General features: G+C 42.8%; 1 protein-coding gene across 7 annotated transcripts in view; it reads left to right on the top strand.

Moving 5' to 3' along the window:
* The window catches only part of LOC141769318 (uncharacterized), a 322,621-nt gene extending 305,994 nt beyond the window's left edge, over window positions 1-16,627 (top strand). For 6 of the 7 annotated variants that reach the window (XM_074638262.1, XM_074638260.1, XM_074638256.1 and 3 more), the window contains 6 exons: window positions 3,049-3,169; window positions 6,553-6,665; window positions 7,098-7,146; window positions 11,925-12,037; window positions 14,511-14,870; window positions 16,098-16,627. In XM_074638262.1, coding sequence (XP_074494363.1) covers window positions 3,049-3,169; window positions 6,553-6,665; window positions 7,098-7,146; window positions 11,925-12,037; window positions 14,511-14,870; window positions 16,098-16,457 — 1,116 coding nt within the window. In that variant the 3' untranslated portion in view covers window positions 16,458-16,627. The remainder of the gene's footprint in view (window positions 1-3,048; window positions 3,170-6,552; window positions 6,666-7,097; window positions 7,147-11,924; window positions 12,038-14,510; window positions 14,871-16,097) is intronic. The other variant, XM_074638259.1, reaches the window with a different exon arrangement.
* Window positions 16,628-17,549: the final 922 nt, after the last annotated feature.

Below are 17,549 nucleotides of genomic sequence, written 5' to 3' on the forward strand. Positions count from 1 at the left end.
GTGCGTTTGTATATTAGTGTGTGTCTATGCATGGTCATGCTCTCAAATGTATGTGTGCGCAGTGGTAGCATCGTTGCCCGTGGGTGTGTTCGGTATTTTGCCATGCTCACATTTATATCTGTCTATGTTTTCCCTTTCCCTTCCTGCTGATGCCATCAGTACACACGTCGTGACTGATGACAGTCGTTGCCACAGTCTGATGCTCTGCTGCTTAATGTCCTTTTTGTTTATTAATTAACTGCAGGACGTATATGCTGAGAGACACCTATTGATTCTACTGCTGCATTAATTGATTTTGTGCTTCACTAATCATATTGTTGCTGCAAGATCATTACTAGGCCTCTGTGCTCCCTTTGTGGTGGAGGGTTGTGTGTTGATGTACTGTGCTGTTCTTAGTTTTGCGGGTGACGTGTTGAATGCAGTTTGTTATTTTGAATGGATATATTTCTATTTGTATTGTGTGATAGTGTATTGAGAATAAGATGGTGACAGAGGGGGAAGTCATAAGGAGGTCCTGACAATCAAGGCCCAAGTCTGAACGTCAGGTTTCAAGTCCTAAAGTAGTGATAATGCATTCTTTATCAAAATGAATGCATTTTCTAAATATAAACACCACAAGAATAGTTAGTAGTATATGTTTTATAAATTGTTTTGAAAGCAGGTGCCACTGAAGGTAGGAATTTATAACCAAATAGTGAAAACATTAGCTGGATTTTAAAAGAAACAAATTAGATTCGTTCCGATACCAGTATTGGAAATGCATCCGATATTACCCAATATTCGGGATTGGGTATCGGTGAGTACGCCGGTCTATGCGCCGATCCGATAACATAATTTATTAACCCAGAAAAAAATCTACTTGTTCAACCGGAAATCAATTCATCTTCGCCGCTCCAAAACAATAGCCTTCACTGTGCTGTTGCCCTGGATGTATCATGGCTGTCACTGGCAAGTACTGTTTTAGATCAGCTAAGAAGAACTGATTGCAGGTAGTTTGTCACGTGACGATAGCAAACTACAACAGTGCGTTGCTAGCAGAGAATGTAATGGTATGTCAGAGCGAGGTAAATGTCAGCCATTTGGCAATATTTCACAGTGGAAAATCCAACAAGTAAAACGGCGATATGGACAGTATGTGAGGCTTCTGTTTCGAGGGGTGGCACTAGTGTTGCCAATTTCAACACCAGCAATCTCATAAAACAGTTGAAGATGCATCATGCAAAAGAGCATGGCGACTTCACTAAGGCAAAGGGGAAAAAAAGGCCGAACTGCAGCGGCAAAAGTTGGAAACCGCATTCCAACAATTCCACAATTCCATGTTTTTGTTCATGTTTTGCAATCTAACCTGAGCCAGGCCATACGACAAAGGTAGTAATCATATCACATCCATACATGGTCAGTAGTAAACAGCTGGTAAATAATAATAATAACTATATATTTTTTTTATCATGCTGGTATCGGATCGGTACTCGGTATCGGCTGATACCGCAAGTTCAGGTATCGGAATCGGTATCAGGAAGGAAAAAATGGTATCGGAACATCTCTAAATAAAATCCAGACACGTGTAATAAAAGTAAACCTGGCTTACATTGTAGAAAATAGGCAGCGTAACTCTGACAGCGAAGAAAAGGTGAGAGTGTCCTCTGATATAAAACACAACTCTTCTATCATTGAAACAAACACACTCCAGTGTTTGTGTGTATCTGACTGCCGGAGGCTCCCTAGTGAGTCTGACCGGGGGTTACAGTGTAACCAAGGCGTCTGTCTCCTGCTCACCACCCAGATCAGCCGGTTCAGCTTGACTGGGCCCAGTTGTCTTGGTTTCATACTGACGACTGTCTGGGAAAGGTCTGTCTGGGGTTCAAGTACATTAAAGTCATCCGCTCCCCTCCCACTGAGCACCAACACAGATGGCTCCAGATGCAGCTGGCACAGCATGGAGCAGCACCTGACAGTGCTCATTCACTCAGACACACACACACACACACACAAATACACGTACAAGTATAAACACATGCAGACACACAAAACACATGCACAAACTCAGGTGCACAAAGGTGTGGACACATCTGCTCACTTACAGTACCTAAATGCGAGTAAAATTACACACGCACACTGACGGAAGCGCATACACTCACAACTATAAATACATAGACACACACACTCACAGCAGGAACATATGCTGCCACGCATCTACAAATCCTCACAGTAGCGCACATACGAATAAGCAATTAAAGACCCAGATTACTGCGTGGCGCACACACACACACTCAAATGTAAACCCACACATATTGTGCTCACTTTCAAACATATGCCAGGGCATGCCGGTGTGCACATGAGCACAGTGCAGAAAGCCCTTTATCTCTGCAGGAGCGAGCAGGAGAGAGAGGAGCAGGACAGCTGAGAGGAGTCAAATTGAGCAGCCTCGCCATTTGTATCACAGAGAAAGAGATGTAAATTGAGGACAACACATTCTATTGTACTGCGCGAGACGCTATGGTTATTAAGCCTTTGTGTTTGAATGGAGTTTTTACACAAACCCACTCACCGATGAGGGATTGCATTGCCAGGCAGTTGTACATGATGGTAAATGAAACATGAAACACAGTAGATTTTTGGCCGGTGGAAGAAATATGCGATGTGCCTCTTTTAACAGTATTTCCCCCTCAGTGACAGCCATTTGAGCCAAGATGAATTGCCAGTTGCCGGTGTCATATATAACCTTACACAGCAGATATTATAACGGAGCTTTACAGAGATGCACTTAAATTACGATACTCCGGAGGTGATATACAAGTCCTCTTTGACAAATTTAACAACCATGTTTACATTCAGGAATGGCAGGGCAGCATGAATTAGAACGAGATGACAGATCTGAGCCACATGCTGGTGCCACAGAAAATGGGAAAATTGTTCTTTCCCCCCAAATTGAAATACCACTTAGGCATGTGTCTTTATTTAACTATTCTATCTATGAACAAGGAAATCATTGGGATTAAACTTTTATTTAATCCTGTGGCTGACACTGTATCATTGTTTCGCTTGCAGGGACAGCTTGGACTCGGGGACGACTGTATTCATAGCTCCGAACCTCGTCTTCTCAGCTATTCTCAGCTAGCTGAGATCACACAGATACAAGCAGGGGACAGCTACAGTGCAGCCATCACAGGTGAGCCAAGCGTCCATTTCATCTCTCCCTCAACTGTATTATTTTAGCCTAAAAGTGTTCGGTACAATTAAGGAACTTTCATTTTGTGTTGATTTTGGCAGCCCCTGTGTTACTGTTTTCCAAAAATGAATGCTGCATTTCCTTCCATTTACTACTCACTGCGAAACTAACTAAAATGTAAACATAGGCTTTGCCGTTCCGCATGCCGTAAATCATTGCGTCTGATTTTGATGGGAATCGGACCAGATGACATGCATTAAAAATAACTATATAGAAATATCCAATCTTCTCGATGATGATCTGGTTTGCTTATGTAGGTCATATAGAGGCATCAGTATTAAATTGAGACTGTTTCATAACAAGTTAAAAACGTCTTAAATAGCACAGCTTAACTCAAACCTCCAAATGTCTAATTGTCACTGCAGACATCCCTCATTGTGATCTTTTTTAAAAGATCCTTAAAAGTTGTATTCACTCTACATAATATAATAACAACTTATTCACTTGAAAACCTTATTTTCCCAGCAGTATCCCTCACTGTGGCTTTCAGCCATGCTAATTTTTCATCTACATCGTTTCATTGAGTTTTAATTAACACTACAAGGATTCAGTGTCCTCAAATGACATCACTCGGAGCACAAATTCAACCTCATTAGCTCTCAATATCTCTTATACCGAGCAGGTTTTAGTGTTATATGATAGATGATGTACATAATGAATTGATTTGTTGTTGAACCAGCTATCCCCTAAACTACCCTGCTAAGATCTCAGACTATCCCTGTAGCTACTTTGTTTTTAATAAGACTGAGAGATAAAGAGGCACACACCATCCCTTTACATCGGCTTTTCCGCGAGCTTGGCTGTCTTTCCTGTAATTCCTAAAAAGCCAAACTCAGAACCCTCTTTGCTGACTAAATTTAAAAAAAACAGGTAGTCTCAGATTGCCTCCAACCCCCCTTTTTTTATACCTTTCTCTCTCTTTATCCTCTAACTTGTATGATATTCAGCAATCTGATTCATCTCCCCTCTGCTCCATAGAGAGTCACTGAACTGCCACGGAACTCGTTCTAATACATTTACACCATTACAAAGTGTCAGGCAACTACTTCTCCTTCAATTGCTGCTTGCCTTCTGCCAGACAGCTGGAATTAAAGTGGTTACACTACAAATGTAACATCAGCCACTTAAAGAGAAAAGGCATTGTACTTGTTTCAAGACCAGGGCACATTTACAGCCTACTGCAGCTGCACTGCAATATCCCGTTAAAAGAATTGCCTATTGTTGAACTGAGGCGTCTGCTGGCTCTGTGTGCGCGGTTTCGCTGGAAATGCCACCGGTTCATTAAATGAACTGCAGTCAACATATTAAGTTTGGTCCCATTTGAATTCATGGGCGCATTGAAGATCATTCGAGTGACGCCCTACCTGCCGGTGTTACAGTTATGTCTTTAGGTGATCTATAAAATGTTATTATTTAAAACAAGCTCTTTATGGATTGCTTACGAGGCATGCTTAGCAAATGATTGATCTGACCTTTCACAGACCGTCGTTCTTTAGGAAAACATCAGCCTTAACCTTTTTTAGCTGGATTACCCTGCCAGCGTCTCTGTACGCGTGTATGTGTGTGCGTCTGTGTCAGTCTGTGTGTGTATGTACATGCATGTGTTTGTAGTGTAAGCATGCATGTTTGTGGTTAAACGCCATCCAGCAACGCCTGCCTCATATGCTTTTATAAGGTTTGCGTCGCTGAGATGAAAATAATACATTACTGATTGATTGATCAATCATGTCTGAAAGGTTATCAGCGTGTGTGTGTGTGTGTGTGTGTGTGTGTGTATGTGTGTGTGTGTGTGTGTGTGTGTGTGTGTGTGTGTGCGTGTGCGTGTGTGTGTGTGTGTGTGCATGCCATGGCCTGATGCAGAATAGAGATTGATGGAGGCTTGCCGTGAGGAGGATACTCAGTTATCTCCTTGTAATTAAAATCCACCTCATAAAGATTATTGACTCCCCCACCACACAAACCAGCATGCTCCCTCGCTTGGCAGGGTTTGCAAAGCGCTTCTTAAAAAATGAAAAATAGCATATTAAGCAGCACATATTTCCCATTTATGCGGAACATTTAGATGTGGTTAAGTTATCGTAATGTGCAATAAAACCTGGATGTGAAATTTGTAATCCACTTTGGAAAATTGCTTACTATATTGCTTTAACATCCCCTGAAAGAGCTTTTGAGATGTGTGTGCCAGGTTTATTGTACGCTATAATTTAAAAGTCCTCAATGCAGGCAGTAAATATAAATTTATTAGTGGCAGGTTTAAATAGGCAGACTGAGGTAGCATGAGTGAGTGGATGCTTGAGTGTTTGCTGTATGTGATTACATACAGTGTGTGTGTGTGTGTGTGTGTCTTTGATAAGTGCCAACTGAGAACGTGGTCCCTCTGCTCGGCACGCCACGACAGACAGGACAGGTGAGTGGGTGTGGATGTGTGGTGTGGGTGGGATTGCTGTCTCAAGACAGTCAACTCCCAGCTCTAAACTAAACCAAACTAACAGGATGTAAATCTTAATTCCATTTAACTGTTTCTAATTGGAGGTCATTGTTTGAATTTGGAGGAATCAGAGTTGTAAGGTCCCAGGTTTTCCCTCCCAGGGCGTCAAATACCAAGGCTTTGTCACAGCCGTAGGTGTGTGATGTCACCGCACAAGACACCCTTTAGCGCCTGTATGAGACACACTGGGCTTTACAATAACTTCAATGTAAACACATCCGCGGCAACATTAAAAGTTCAGGGAAAGTGCGCCGGGAGTGTGGTGACGCAGTTTAAAGAGCACAATAACACAAGTTTGTTTGAAAGTTTCACTTTCACATTACAATCAGCTGTTCGTTCGTGTCCCGTGTTCATAACGTTCAGTTTCATTTTCTCTTTTCAAGTGTAATAGTAACCCAACCATGTCATTTTCTTTCCTAAACCTAACTAAGTGGTTTTGCTGCCTAAACCTAAAGTGACATCGAGGGGCGGCGAAAAGCGGCAGTATGTGACGAGTTGGGGTGAGAATGTGTTGCAGCCAGGTTGAGGATCAAGCTAATATGTGATAGACTGGGGCCTGGTGTCCTCCTGGTCCCGGGGCCACTGAATGGGGAGCACCACTTCTGGTACTTAGCTGTGTTATTCCAGCGTGACAACAAAATGTGTATTGTGTCAACAGTCCCAGATAAATGTGATCAGGACCTACAATCAGAATCTGGCAATATCATTCTCATATGGCTCGTTTTACTTCCCATAGTTGAGATAAAAGTTTTGACATAAAATATGTTGCAAGGTGACTTTGTATGTATTTCTGATGTATCCGTCTGAACATTTTGCCCTTTTTGTTCATCTCCAGCAGGCGGAGAGCTGCTTCTCTGGGGTCAGATCCCCTGTGTGTCCCGGGTCATTGATCATCCAGGCCTCAAAAAGCTCTGGACCCCTCAGCCTGTTCCACTGGCAGGCAGAAAGGTGTGTGTGAGGAAGACTGGACAAATTATGTTTTCAGACTCCTCAAGTCTCAAGCAGATGAAAGCCCCAGGATTTTCTGAGTATATGAGTTTTAGCTGGATATGCATAAATTCTTAAAGGGTCCACACTGAATCACATAAGGCTGAAAGCTGAGTCTGCGGGTTTAACGTTTAAAGTAGCGCTCCTGAACACACCCTAATCAATGATGTCCCAGCAGAATTTCACAGCTGATGAAAACGTCACAGATCGGGTTGTAGCCAGAAGTGCAATATGCCAGAATTAAAATAAAAATCTCATGAAATTGCGACTCAAACTTCTTGCCACCAACAAAACAAACAAAAGCCTTATAATTACCGTTCCATTTGATTCAGCATAATCCAAAAATCCTGTTGCACTGCTAGGAAGTCTAAAAACTGTTTTCATTTCATTCAGGTGTGTGATGTGGCCTGTGGTACCTGGCACATGATGGCCCTCACCACAAGTGAGTAATCTGTCATCTATCCCTAAATGTTCATATCTCTTTGGTTAATTGGTTTTGGGGCAGTGAGATTGCGTCACCGAAGGTAAACCAGACAAATTCAGATTTTGCATGTTATTACTCGCCCCTTTTTCCCTCCACACTCGCTTCTCTTCCCCTTCTCTAAATGATGTCTTGCTCCTCCTCAAAGCCCCTCCTCACTCACTTTCTCACTCATCAAACCATAATTCACTTCAGAGGGAAGCATCATTAATGCACAGTAGGACACAGCAGCTTGATGTGTGCTAATTATATTGTGTGTTTTACACGCTGGATGACTTTTGCTTAGTCAGTGATGAGCTCAGTCTCTGGTAATTGTTTTTTGGATGTGATGAGTTTATAAAAGCCTGTCTGTGGGTGTGTGTGTGTGTGTGTGTGTGTGTGTAGCTGGGCGTGCAATGTATGTGTGAGTGAATTTGTGGATGGTGGGAGCATGCAGATCCTCATGCTATAATGTGTAGTCTTACATTAAAGCTGTTTGCATACATGTATACAACATACACTGTTTATAAGTAGCCAGAAAGACCAGATTATTCTACAGCTCCACACATCACACGCTTCTGTGAACTTAATAGTGATTACCAAACAGTCAAAATCTCAACATCATTCTGACACATTAAAACTGCATGCAACCTTAAACTCCATCAATCCCACACAAAACTTTGACGTGCACCGTCAACCATGGCGCTGCACTCCACAGCCCATGTGATCCTTTTAGCACTGTACATCACTCAGTGCATGTTGCTAGAAATGCTGCTCAGCCTTTGGCAAATCACGCTGATTGGAGGTGTCCTTTGGCTCACCTGGGGGCTTCCAATCCTATTAGGCCAACCGTCCTGAGCCTAGCGCAACCAGCAGCCGCTCGTGTTTGATCACTGGTGCTTAGAGCCCACACTTGTCCTCTTATGTTGGCATTAAGGCATGGAGGAGAGGAGCGGCAGGGTGGGGTTTGGTGGTGGTGGGGTGTTGGGTTAAAATGTGATCTCCTTAACTCTCTAGGGGGGCAGAGGGGAGTTTGGTGCCTCACCTCCCTCACTGACACTCCACTGCTCCTCCAACTGGAGCTGGTCTTTAAACTTCTGATGTCAGCTGAAAGGCGGAACACTGAAGTTGTTTCCAAGCAAAAGGGAAAGAAATGGAGGGAATGAAAGATTGAGAGAGGGGGGACTAAGAAGAGGAGAGTGCATGTTGTGTTTTCACCTTTAAAGAATCTTTTTGAGAGTTGTTTAGTTGTCTCACACCCCTCTCTTTTTCATATTTACTCTCCTTTTGTCAATCTTTCTTTTTCTCTCACTGTGTTGTCAGTCTGTGGAAGGTCTGTCATCTCTTTGGAAGTCAATACACCTGATCCCAGCAGGCCTGTCACCTCTTTCTACCTTCTTCCTATCTCATACTCTGCCTCCCCCCTATCACTCCCTCTCCCAACCTTCCTCCTGGCTGCTATTCTCCCTCACTGCACACACCCATCACTTTGTCTCTCTTGTGGCTTTCCTTCGTCCACCCCTCCTCCTCCTTTGCCCCCTTCCTCCTCCTTCTTTTTCCGCGGGGCCAAGAGCGCCCAGGAAGAGCCATGTGTTTCCAAAGTGGACTGGATGGGAAATCGAAGCAGGGCTTCTGTGTTTATCAAGCCACAGCTCCGTCACCTTGCTCCTACTCCCGTCTGGAGGCCCCGGCAAATTGGTGACAGCAGCAACAACCCTGCAGCACACATGCCCCCTTTTTTTCCCCCGTGTGCACATCCACACACACTCACTCCCATACACACAGCATAGCACCTTGGCCTGTTTAGTTTTATTGCTGGTGTCAGGTGAGGAGGTGGAGGTAGGAGTGCTGTCTAATGTTCACCTCACACACACACACATAGACACACTCACACACAGTCATTTCCACCCCTGCCGACACCTTGGCTAACAAGACCTGTGAACCGCAGTGACAGAACTCCGAGACTTGTCAGAGTCCCAGTCATTTAATGCCAAGACCCGGCCCCAGCTCTAACCCAACAGGGTTTCTGTATGCACACCAAGCCACAATAGGATATACTGAACATGAGTCTACTGAATACTGCTGCTCCTCCAGGTTCATATTGTTTAAGGAATACCTTTACTGCAGGCATCTAAGTAATTCTTCGTATAAAATAATGCGTTACTAGGGATGTGACAGTGAGGAAATTTTCCCAACACCGGTGTTACAGATAACACCGTACATTTTACAAGAAAAGACGATGGTCAATATATGTAGCTCTCTTACTTTGATCTTAAACGTCGGGTGGCTGTATGCCTGGCCTCTCCGGTCTAGCTTTCGCTGCGGGGCTGCAGGTTTCCACCTGCTGTGACCGCTCCGTCCTCCGCACGGCGACGGCGTCATTAACGTTATATGTTTGAATCTGAAATACTGACAAATAGGCACTTTTGCTATTTTCGCTTTGCATGATCTTGTCTGTCAACTCTCTCTCGTCCCGTGTGTGTGTGGAATATAACACCTGCTACTCTGAGCTGCGACTCTGTATGGAGCTGACACATTCACTGTCAGTTTGTAGTGTCTGTCGTCCGACTTTGTATTGATAACACGGCGCTGATACTCCAAAATGAACGAAATGGGTTTTATTTCTGTAAAAAAAAGCAAAACGTCGGTGGGGGCGATGGGTACATAATGTAATCGATGTGTGCCCGACCACCGTGTAACATCGGTAACACCGACTACTGCAACAAGCCTACATGCATAGAGTAATATTAGTGTCATCTGAGGTGGAAGTGGAGATGGAGTGTGTGTCTGATGTGGCATTGTTCAGTTTAACTTTACCCTCATTATGTAGATCTGCACCATCACACATGACTTCTTTCTTCTATGAATGTTTGAATGTATGCTATTATTCTCGTCTGTCTACTTGCCTGTGTAACAGTACAGTTATGTGTCTGTAAACCTGCTGTATGCAACTTTATCTGAAGCATCTCATAGTCGTGAGTCATTACAAGTAGTTTTGCTCGGACCATTGCTCCCTTTGTTGCACGTGTACAGGATGCTCGCTGCTCAATGCCTTTTTTGGCACCCCCTCTTTTCTCTTTGAAAAGTGTGATCACATAAGTGGAGGAGAAAGGAGAGTTGACTCGGGTTAGAGCCCTGCGCGGCCTTGCTACCTTGGAAATGAACTGCACAAACAACGCCTGGCCATTGTGCCTAAGCGCTTACAATGATGCCATTTAAGAGAGTATTGATCCACCCAGTGCGGGGTCAATCATTGGATCAATGGTGTGTGGGTTGGTCGGCTGGAAGGCTGGTTGACTGCGTGAATGAATGGATGGTTGGATAACGGATGAATGGACGATTGGATAATGGATGGATGGATATATGTAATGATTCATGGAAGCATATGAAAAAAGACTGGTGCATGGGGAGACGGCAGTGTCAGGTCCGCCCAAACATGAACTTGTGTGGGTCTGAAGATTTTAGTTGTCTTTTGTGTGGGATCGTGTCCAGTCTGTCTCACACACACCTCTCAAACATTGCACCGTCCTACTCAAAGAAAGTTCTCAACAACAACCTTTTTATTGGTCATAACTTTTTAGACGTTTGCTGTAGTTGTTACTGAGGATGAACACTTCAGTACATCCAATTTGTATCGGAGCTAGCTACCTACTTTTCCTTAGATATACAGTACACAAGCTTAAGTTGACATCCCTCAAGGAGTTACACTGTATATATAAATCTTTATTGTGGCATGGAAGAGTTGGTAAAGTAGAGACGTAAATTAAAAAAGAGTCATTGTCATTAGCATGTTCTTGGTGGATTCCTGTGATGTGTTTACACCAGGGTTGATTGACCTAGTTACCCAGCCCCTGGCAGCACAACACGGAGAAATGTAACACAATGCAACACAAGGGAGAGGTGTAGATGCCTTTATTATTCTTACATGTGACACACACATACAGAGCAGTGATCATCAGGGGCTCACAGAGGTCGTGCCTCGTGACGAAAGAGAAAGGCATAGGGCTTATTTAATATTCTGTAAGAGATGTCAATTGTGCCCTCTGCATATTTCTATGGAAAATTTGTAAATAGATCCTTTGTAAATAGCTTCTCTCTTGCCAATCACCCTGTCTGCTCTCTGCACAGCAGCATTAAAAATTGATCCTTAGCCGCACCAGGGTGAAATGCTAACATCGCTGCCAAATGACTGATTAAAAAGAAAAACCTTTAATCTTTGCTTAAAAGTGTCTACTGCCTTGGCATGCCTTTCCCCTGTGCTCCTCTATCTTCCAAGGCTGCGAAGGGAAGGAGGGGGTCGCCGTGGGGGAAACGGGGTCACGCTTCATGTAGAGTCAGCGCTGTACAGTGATATAGCTCTAGAGGTGAGGGATTTCGCTAAGAGCAGATCTAGGAGTCGACGTGCATTGCTCTCTTCTGAATTTAACCTTAAGCCAAAGGTTAAAAGCGCATTTGAGCATTCTACAAGAGGGGGCGAATGTGTGCCAACTCCTTCTAATGGCTTGAAAAAAGAAAAGCAGCTTTTTATCCAACTTAACCATGCAAGTAAAGAACAATCAGCAGATAGTTTGACTTGCCTTACTCGGTTGCACAGCAATAGAAATTGACACCCTCTCTGTCTAAACGGTGTTTAAATAGTGACACGGCAACCAAAAAGTCATGAACTAAAGAACCACGAGCAGAAAAATGTGATTAAAGAGGACAAAAAAAGGTCATCAAAGTGTTGATTGGAGGTGCTGAGAGGTGTGTTTGTCTTTCAGGGAGCAGAGAGAAGAACAGAGAATGTGCTCACTCAGAAACTGAAGCTCGCTTCAGAGACCTTGTCAGCGATCCCCTGCCGACGGAGCGCACAGAGAAAGAAAACACAGCACAAGTAAGATAAACATACCTCTTCTTTCTTGCTCTATAGCCCTTTTATTGACTTAGTTGACATACTGTATAGCTCAATCTGTAACTCGCTTGCTAACTCAACAGCTCCCTAACTCTTGCGCTGGTTCGCTCCTGATTGATATCTTCCTCTTCCGCACTCCCTGCCTGCCTTGTTGACATCCTCATTCCCACTGTTTGCTTCTCAAATCCTCTTTCATTCATTGTTTCAGTTTCCTTATACGTGCTGTAAATCGACATATCAGTAATGAATGATTCATTATTACAAGTTGCACTTGGGTAAACAGCACAGCCCTCAAAGCTTTAAGTGGCGAATATATTCACTCACCTCTCTGAATATCAGTGAGGACCACCAAACTGTCACCTAGAGCCACACACACACACACACACACACACACACACACACACACACACAGCCAAGCTCCCGCCCCTCCCCGTCTCTCTGTCATTCAGGTGTTTACTGTCATTCATACTCAGGGTTTTTGTATAATCCTCTCACCACACCTGAGTGCTCCCCACTCAGTGTCACTGGATTTACTCTCTCTCTTTCTCTCACTTCCCCTCTTCTCCAGTGCACAGCATTTTTTTTTCATTTCGCATCAGAGCCATTCTTTTACACACGTTGTCATTTCTTATGTAAATAACCATAGATAAAAAGACAGTAACAGACATTTTAAGATTTACACACACCACTCGGCGCGTATGTTTTCAGTCATCCCCCCTCATCAGCCAGTTTGTTTGTAGAAGTGTCTTTGCCTGTAGCCATAAATTAGGGGGTTGTGATTTAACTCATTGAGACAACAGAGAAAGACAACGAAACATGAATAAAACACATGATGTGGAGAAGGTGAGGGAGAGGGAGAGACAGCGAGGAGAGGAGGGTGAAGTGAAGGCAGAAATGGGCCAGTATGTATTTCTGCTCTACTTTCACTTGGGGAAGGCTTCATTAAGAAGTCTGTTTCCAGAGCATGGTGGAATCTTTTTGTGTGTGCGCAGGAGCGTGCGTCGTATATATGTTCGTAGGTTAATGCGTGAGATTGTGTCGATGCGCATGCACACTCATGCATACATGTGTGCATGCCCGTAAAATTATTTGTGTGTTCAGTGAGAGAGGTCTCTTAAATTATTTACTCCCAGAACTCTCTAATTGGTATCAAGTTTTTAAATGGGGTCAAATGTTGCGGTGCAGTCTCATGCAGCTTTTCTCTTGCCTTAAGTCTGTATCATTACATCTGCTGCTACAGTCAGTGCTGCTGCTTCATTGGACTTGAGCCTCTAAATGCTGTATTAGCTTATTGACTGGGGCTCTGCTCTCACACTGGAGAAACGCTCGGCACCAGGCTGAAGCAGAGGAGGGAATGTGGTTTTATTACCGTGTTAGTCCATCTACTCATGTCTGTTACATAGAAAACATTCTATGAGAGATCTGGCGAGTCGTAAACATCAAACAGAGGTGCGCACACACACACACACACACACACACACACGCCCACAGAGCCTAAGGCAGCGCACAGAGCTGGTATTAGATTTAAGCCCCCTAATAAAGCCAATTAGAATTACACTGTGCACTGATGAAGGCAACCTTACCGGGGTATTTCTTTCACCTCCACACATACACATGCATTCTAACTACTGTACTACTGCAGACTGGCGTGGATTTAATGTAACATTGTCAAAGTCTTTTCCTTATCTCAGACAATACTACATTAAGTCCAGTGTTGGGCAAGTTACTTGAAAAGTTCAATCAATCACTCATTAAATATTACTTATAAGTAATTACATTACTTTGCTCATTACTCTAGAGCAAAAATAAATAGTTACATTACTTGTTATATTACTTTTCTCAGCACTGCTCTGTCATTGGTCCCTTTAAACACCTTCAAAGCCCTCACACCCATTCTGTATTTGTATGTGGAAGTATAATAAAACAAGACGACATGGTTTAACAAGCAGTCATCCCACAGTTTGGAGGGATTTACTGACCATCAACAGCTGAGCCCCAGTGACTGCACACTGTCCTCACAGTCCTTCCATCTCTAAACAGAACTAAGCTGATTCCTGAATGTAGGCGTACCAGTGGCTGACGTTAGCACAACATATAAATTAGAAGACTTTTGGAGTTACCACGAGGCACATTTCTTGTTCCCAAAAGAGATTTTTATTGCTACCGAGAAGCGTATTTCTACTCGTTCGGTAGAGGCTTACCGCCTCCCCACACCTCCAGCCCCTCCGCCAAGCGAACACATCCTGGACCAGTCTCTCCACTCAATGCACAGTGAGGAAACTGATATCATCCTCCACTCCTCAAACAGCAAACTGGATGACCTTATATCCTTTGATATAGCTGAATACCTTTTTTGAAATGGCTGTTTTCCTATAAATAGACTTTGACTGTACATTTAAGCTACCTGTGTCACAATAGGAACAACTTAAATAGATATTGTGTATCATCCTGACAGGAATCTGAGAATGCAGAGGAAGAAGAAAGACATGAAGAAAGACCAAACAAAGATGACGGAGATGGAGTCTTACACGATTCAGCATTTACCTGGTCTTCAACAAGGATGGACAGGAGAGGAAGTGTCCACTCATCAATCAAATCTGATCAAGGGGATGAGAGGGAGAGTTGCAGGACAGTCGGGCCGCGGGAGCTGAGGAAAAGAACATGCAGAAGCAGAGGAAACAGAGATGTAATATTCACCACTTTGCATCTTTTACCCAGGTCAGAGGGAGAGCAATGCAGGCCCACTGCCAGCACCTTGCCCCGGCTACAGACAGGACAACAAATTCACAGCAGGGATTTAGCTGAGGCTCGGAAGGTGAGTGTTATGCGGTTATTACGAAGAACAAATCTAAATGGTCCACATATTACATTTATTCTTTTTCTGCACCTCCTTTGTCTCACTAAGTACAATCCAAAGATCATTTTTGCTTTTATTAGTTAGTTGGATGACCCGGATGGCCCTCAACCCGTATTTGTTATACTTACTATGAATGTACATTCTATGACATGCCTGAGAGAGCCGTGGTTTTGTACTTTGAGAGGCAGTATTGAATCACTTTGGCTGAGATTAAAGAAACAAGTATACATTAACTGGTTGGCAGGCTTTTGGTGTGACTTTAGTAATGTACTGCTGAAAGAACAGTAATTTACAACAGAAAGCCGTTAACAATGAAGTTCAAAAGCTTTTCTATTCCTTAGAGACTGATCGAATGAAGAAAAAGGTATTGTCTTCCAAAAGAGCACTGATATATTGTGTAATCATGGAGATGTGGTCGTTTATTACCTCCACCACGGCCAAAGGCGGTTATGTTTTCACCGGCGTTGGTTTGTTTGTTAGTTTATCTGTCTGTCTGTCTGTCTGTGTGTTAGCAGGATTACTCCAAAAGTTTGTGATGGATTTGAATTACATTTTTGGAGGGGTGGAGTGTAGCACAATGAATAATCCATTCGATTTTGGTGGCGATCTGGATCATGATCCGGATTCAGGAATCTTTTTAAGAATTCCGATCAGCCTGAGCATTAAGACCACAGGGTATAACACATGCGCAGTGTGACTGATGACACGTTGATGACGCATGACCCTGCCTTCTTCCTTCTTCGAGCAGAGAGATACGTGTGTGGATGTGTGTGCAGGAGCTGCTGGCTGTCCGCGGTGAGAAAGAAAACAGCGGTAGATGACGGGATGAGAGACAACATAGTGTAACGTTATACAGACATAACAAGGCTGCTGAATGAGAGGCATCCGCCGATACGTTACACGGAAACACACCGTGTTAATAATAAGCCCACCTCACAGTACTGCCAGCTGTGATCTGTTTTTAAAGTCAGGCACTTTGGCGGAGGTCTGCGCTCTCCGAGTGCCATTCTAGTTTTTATATATTGCTACATTATATATATATTTCCCTCCTGATTCTTTAAGTGTCGAAATTTGGTATTACAGTATAGCATCAGGTAATTTCTGAAGCAACGTGAAAGCAAATTCTCAGAACAAAGTAGTTTTCTCATCTATTCTTTTTTTTTTTTTTGTCTTTTGCCTCCTCAGGAGAGATCTACACATCTGACTGGATTGGTCCAAAAACCTGGAAGTGACAGCAGCATTTTACAGAGTCCCAGACTCAAACCCAGACCTCCTGGGAGATGTACAGGTTCTGCGGATCAGAGTGTAGCCTCTTGTCATCGTTCAGAAATTAGACTACACACTGGCCTCGAGTCTCCGATTTATAATTCTTCTCCCCATCTGAGCCCTGGACAGCAAGCTTGGATGTCGTCCCCTTCCTTCCACCTGGGACCACGAGTCGGAACCTCTCTTTCTCAAACTCCTTCCTCTTCTGAACTATTCAGGTACTGTCCTACCCACAGAAGAGTGGTTTCTTCCTTTGGCACTTCTCAGAAGAATCTATAACAATCCACAGATCCAGTTCTTTCCACCAGTAAAATGTATCTGAAGTTTTAATGTTTTAATGTACATGTACCCTTTTATATCAGGTTATGTGAACTATTTGAAATCAAAATAAATGTATGTTCATTGTTTAGCCACCCAGATAATAAACCTCTCATTCATTAATTCATCAAGCACTTTTACGTTTTCACTCTGTTATCTACTTAATAATGTTTTTTCGTAGACCACGTACAAAGCAAAATACTTTTGGCCCCAAAGTGACTGACAAACAGCCTGTTTTCCTCTGTCAGAGCGCTCCAAAACAGACTAGTTCAGCATTAATGGGCTCCACTTTACCCCACACTGGGATTTGGCAAATATACTCCTCTTACAAACCATCTCAGTCAACAACACTCATGAACCTTGACCTCATCTGAAAGCATTAGACTTTGATCGCTCTTACATTCAAAGCTGCATATGGAGCTGCAGAGTCCTTAAATCAGTACTTTTCAACACACTTGAGGGCAAACTATACTGTCTTATTATGACAATTTTCTGAAATACTATGTTATGGCTTTTTTTACGACATTTTTCAACATACTATACTGTGACGTTTTTTGACATACTACACTATGACTTTTTAACTTTTTTATGACATTCTATACTATGACTTTTTTTCGAAATACTATACTATGACTTTTTATGACTTTTTTCACCATGCTGTACAATGGCTTTTTTTTTTTTTTTTTTTTTTTCTCGACATACTTAACTATGAATCTTTTTGACATGCTATAGTATGAATTTTATTTTTTGACATACTATACTATTACTTTTTTTTACATACTATACGATTACTTTTTTTTATAATATTTTTGACATGCTATGCTATGGTTTTTAATGACTTTTCTACATATTATACTATGACTTTTTGATGACCTTTTTGACATGCTATACTATGACTTTATTTCTTCGACATACTATACTAGGACTTTTTTCTCTTCGACATACTATACTAGGACTTTTTTCTCTTCGACATACTATACTAGGACTTTTTTCTCTTCGACATACTATACTAGGACTTTTTTTAAAATACTATACTATGACCTTTTTTCTTCG

Source organism: Sebastes fasciatus, chromosome 6 (assembly GCF_043250625.1).
Source record: "Sebastes fasciatus isolate fSebFas1 chromosome 6, fSebFas1.pri, whole genome shotgun sequence".
Lineage (NCBI taxonomy): Eukaryota > Metazoa > Chordata > Actinopteri > Perciformes > Sebastidae > Sebastes > Sebastes fasciatus.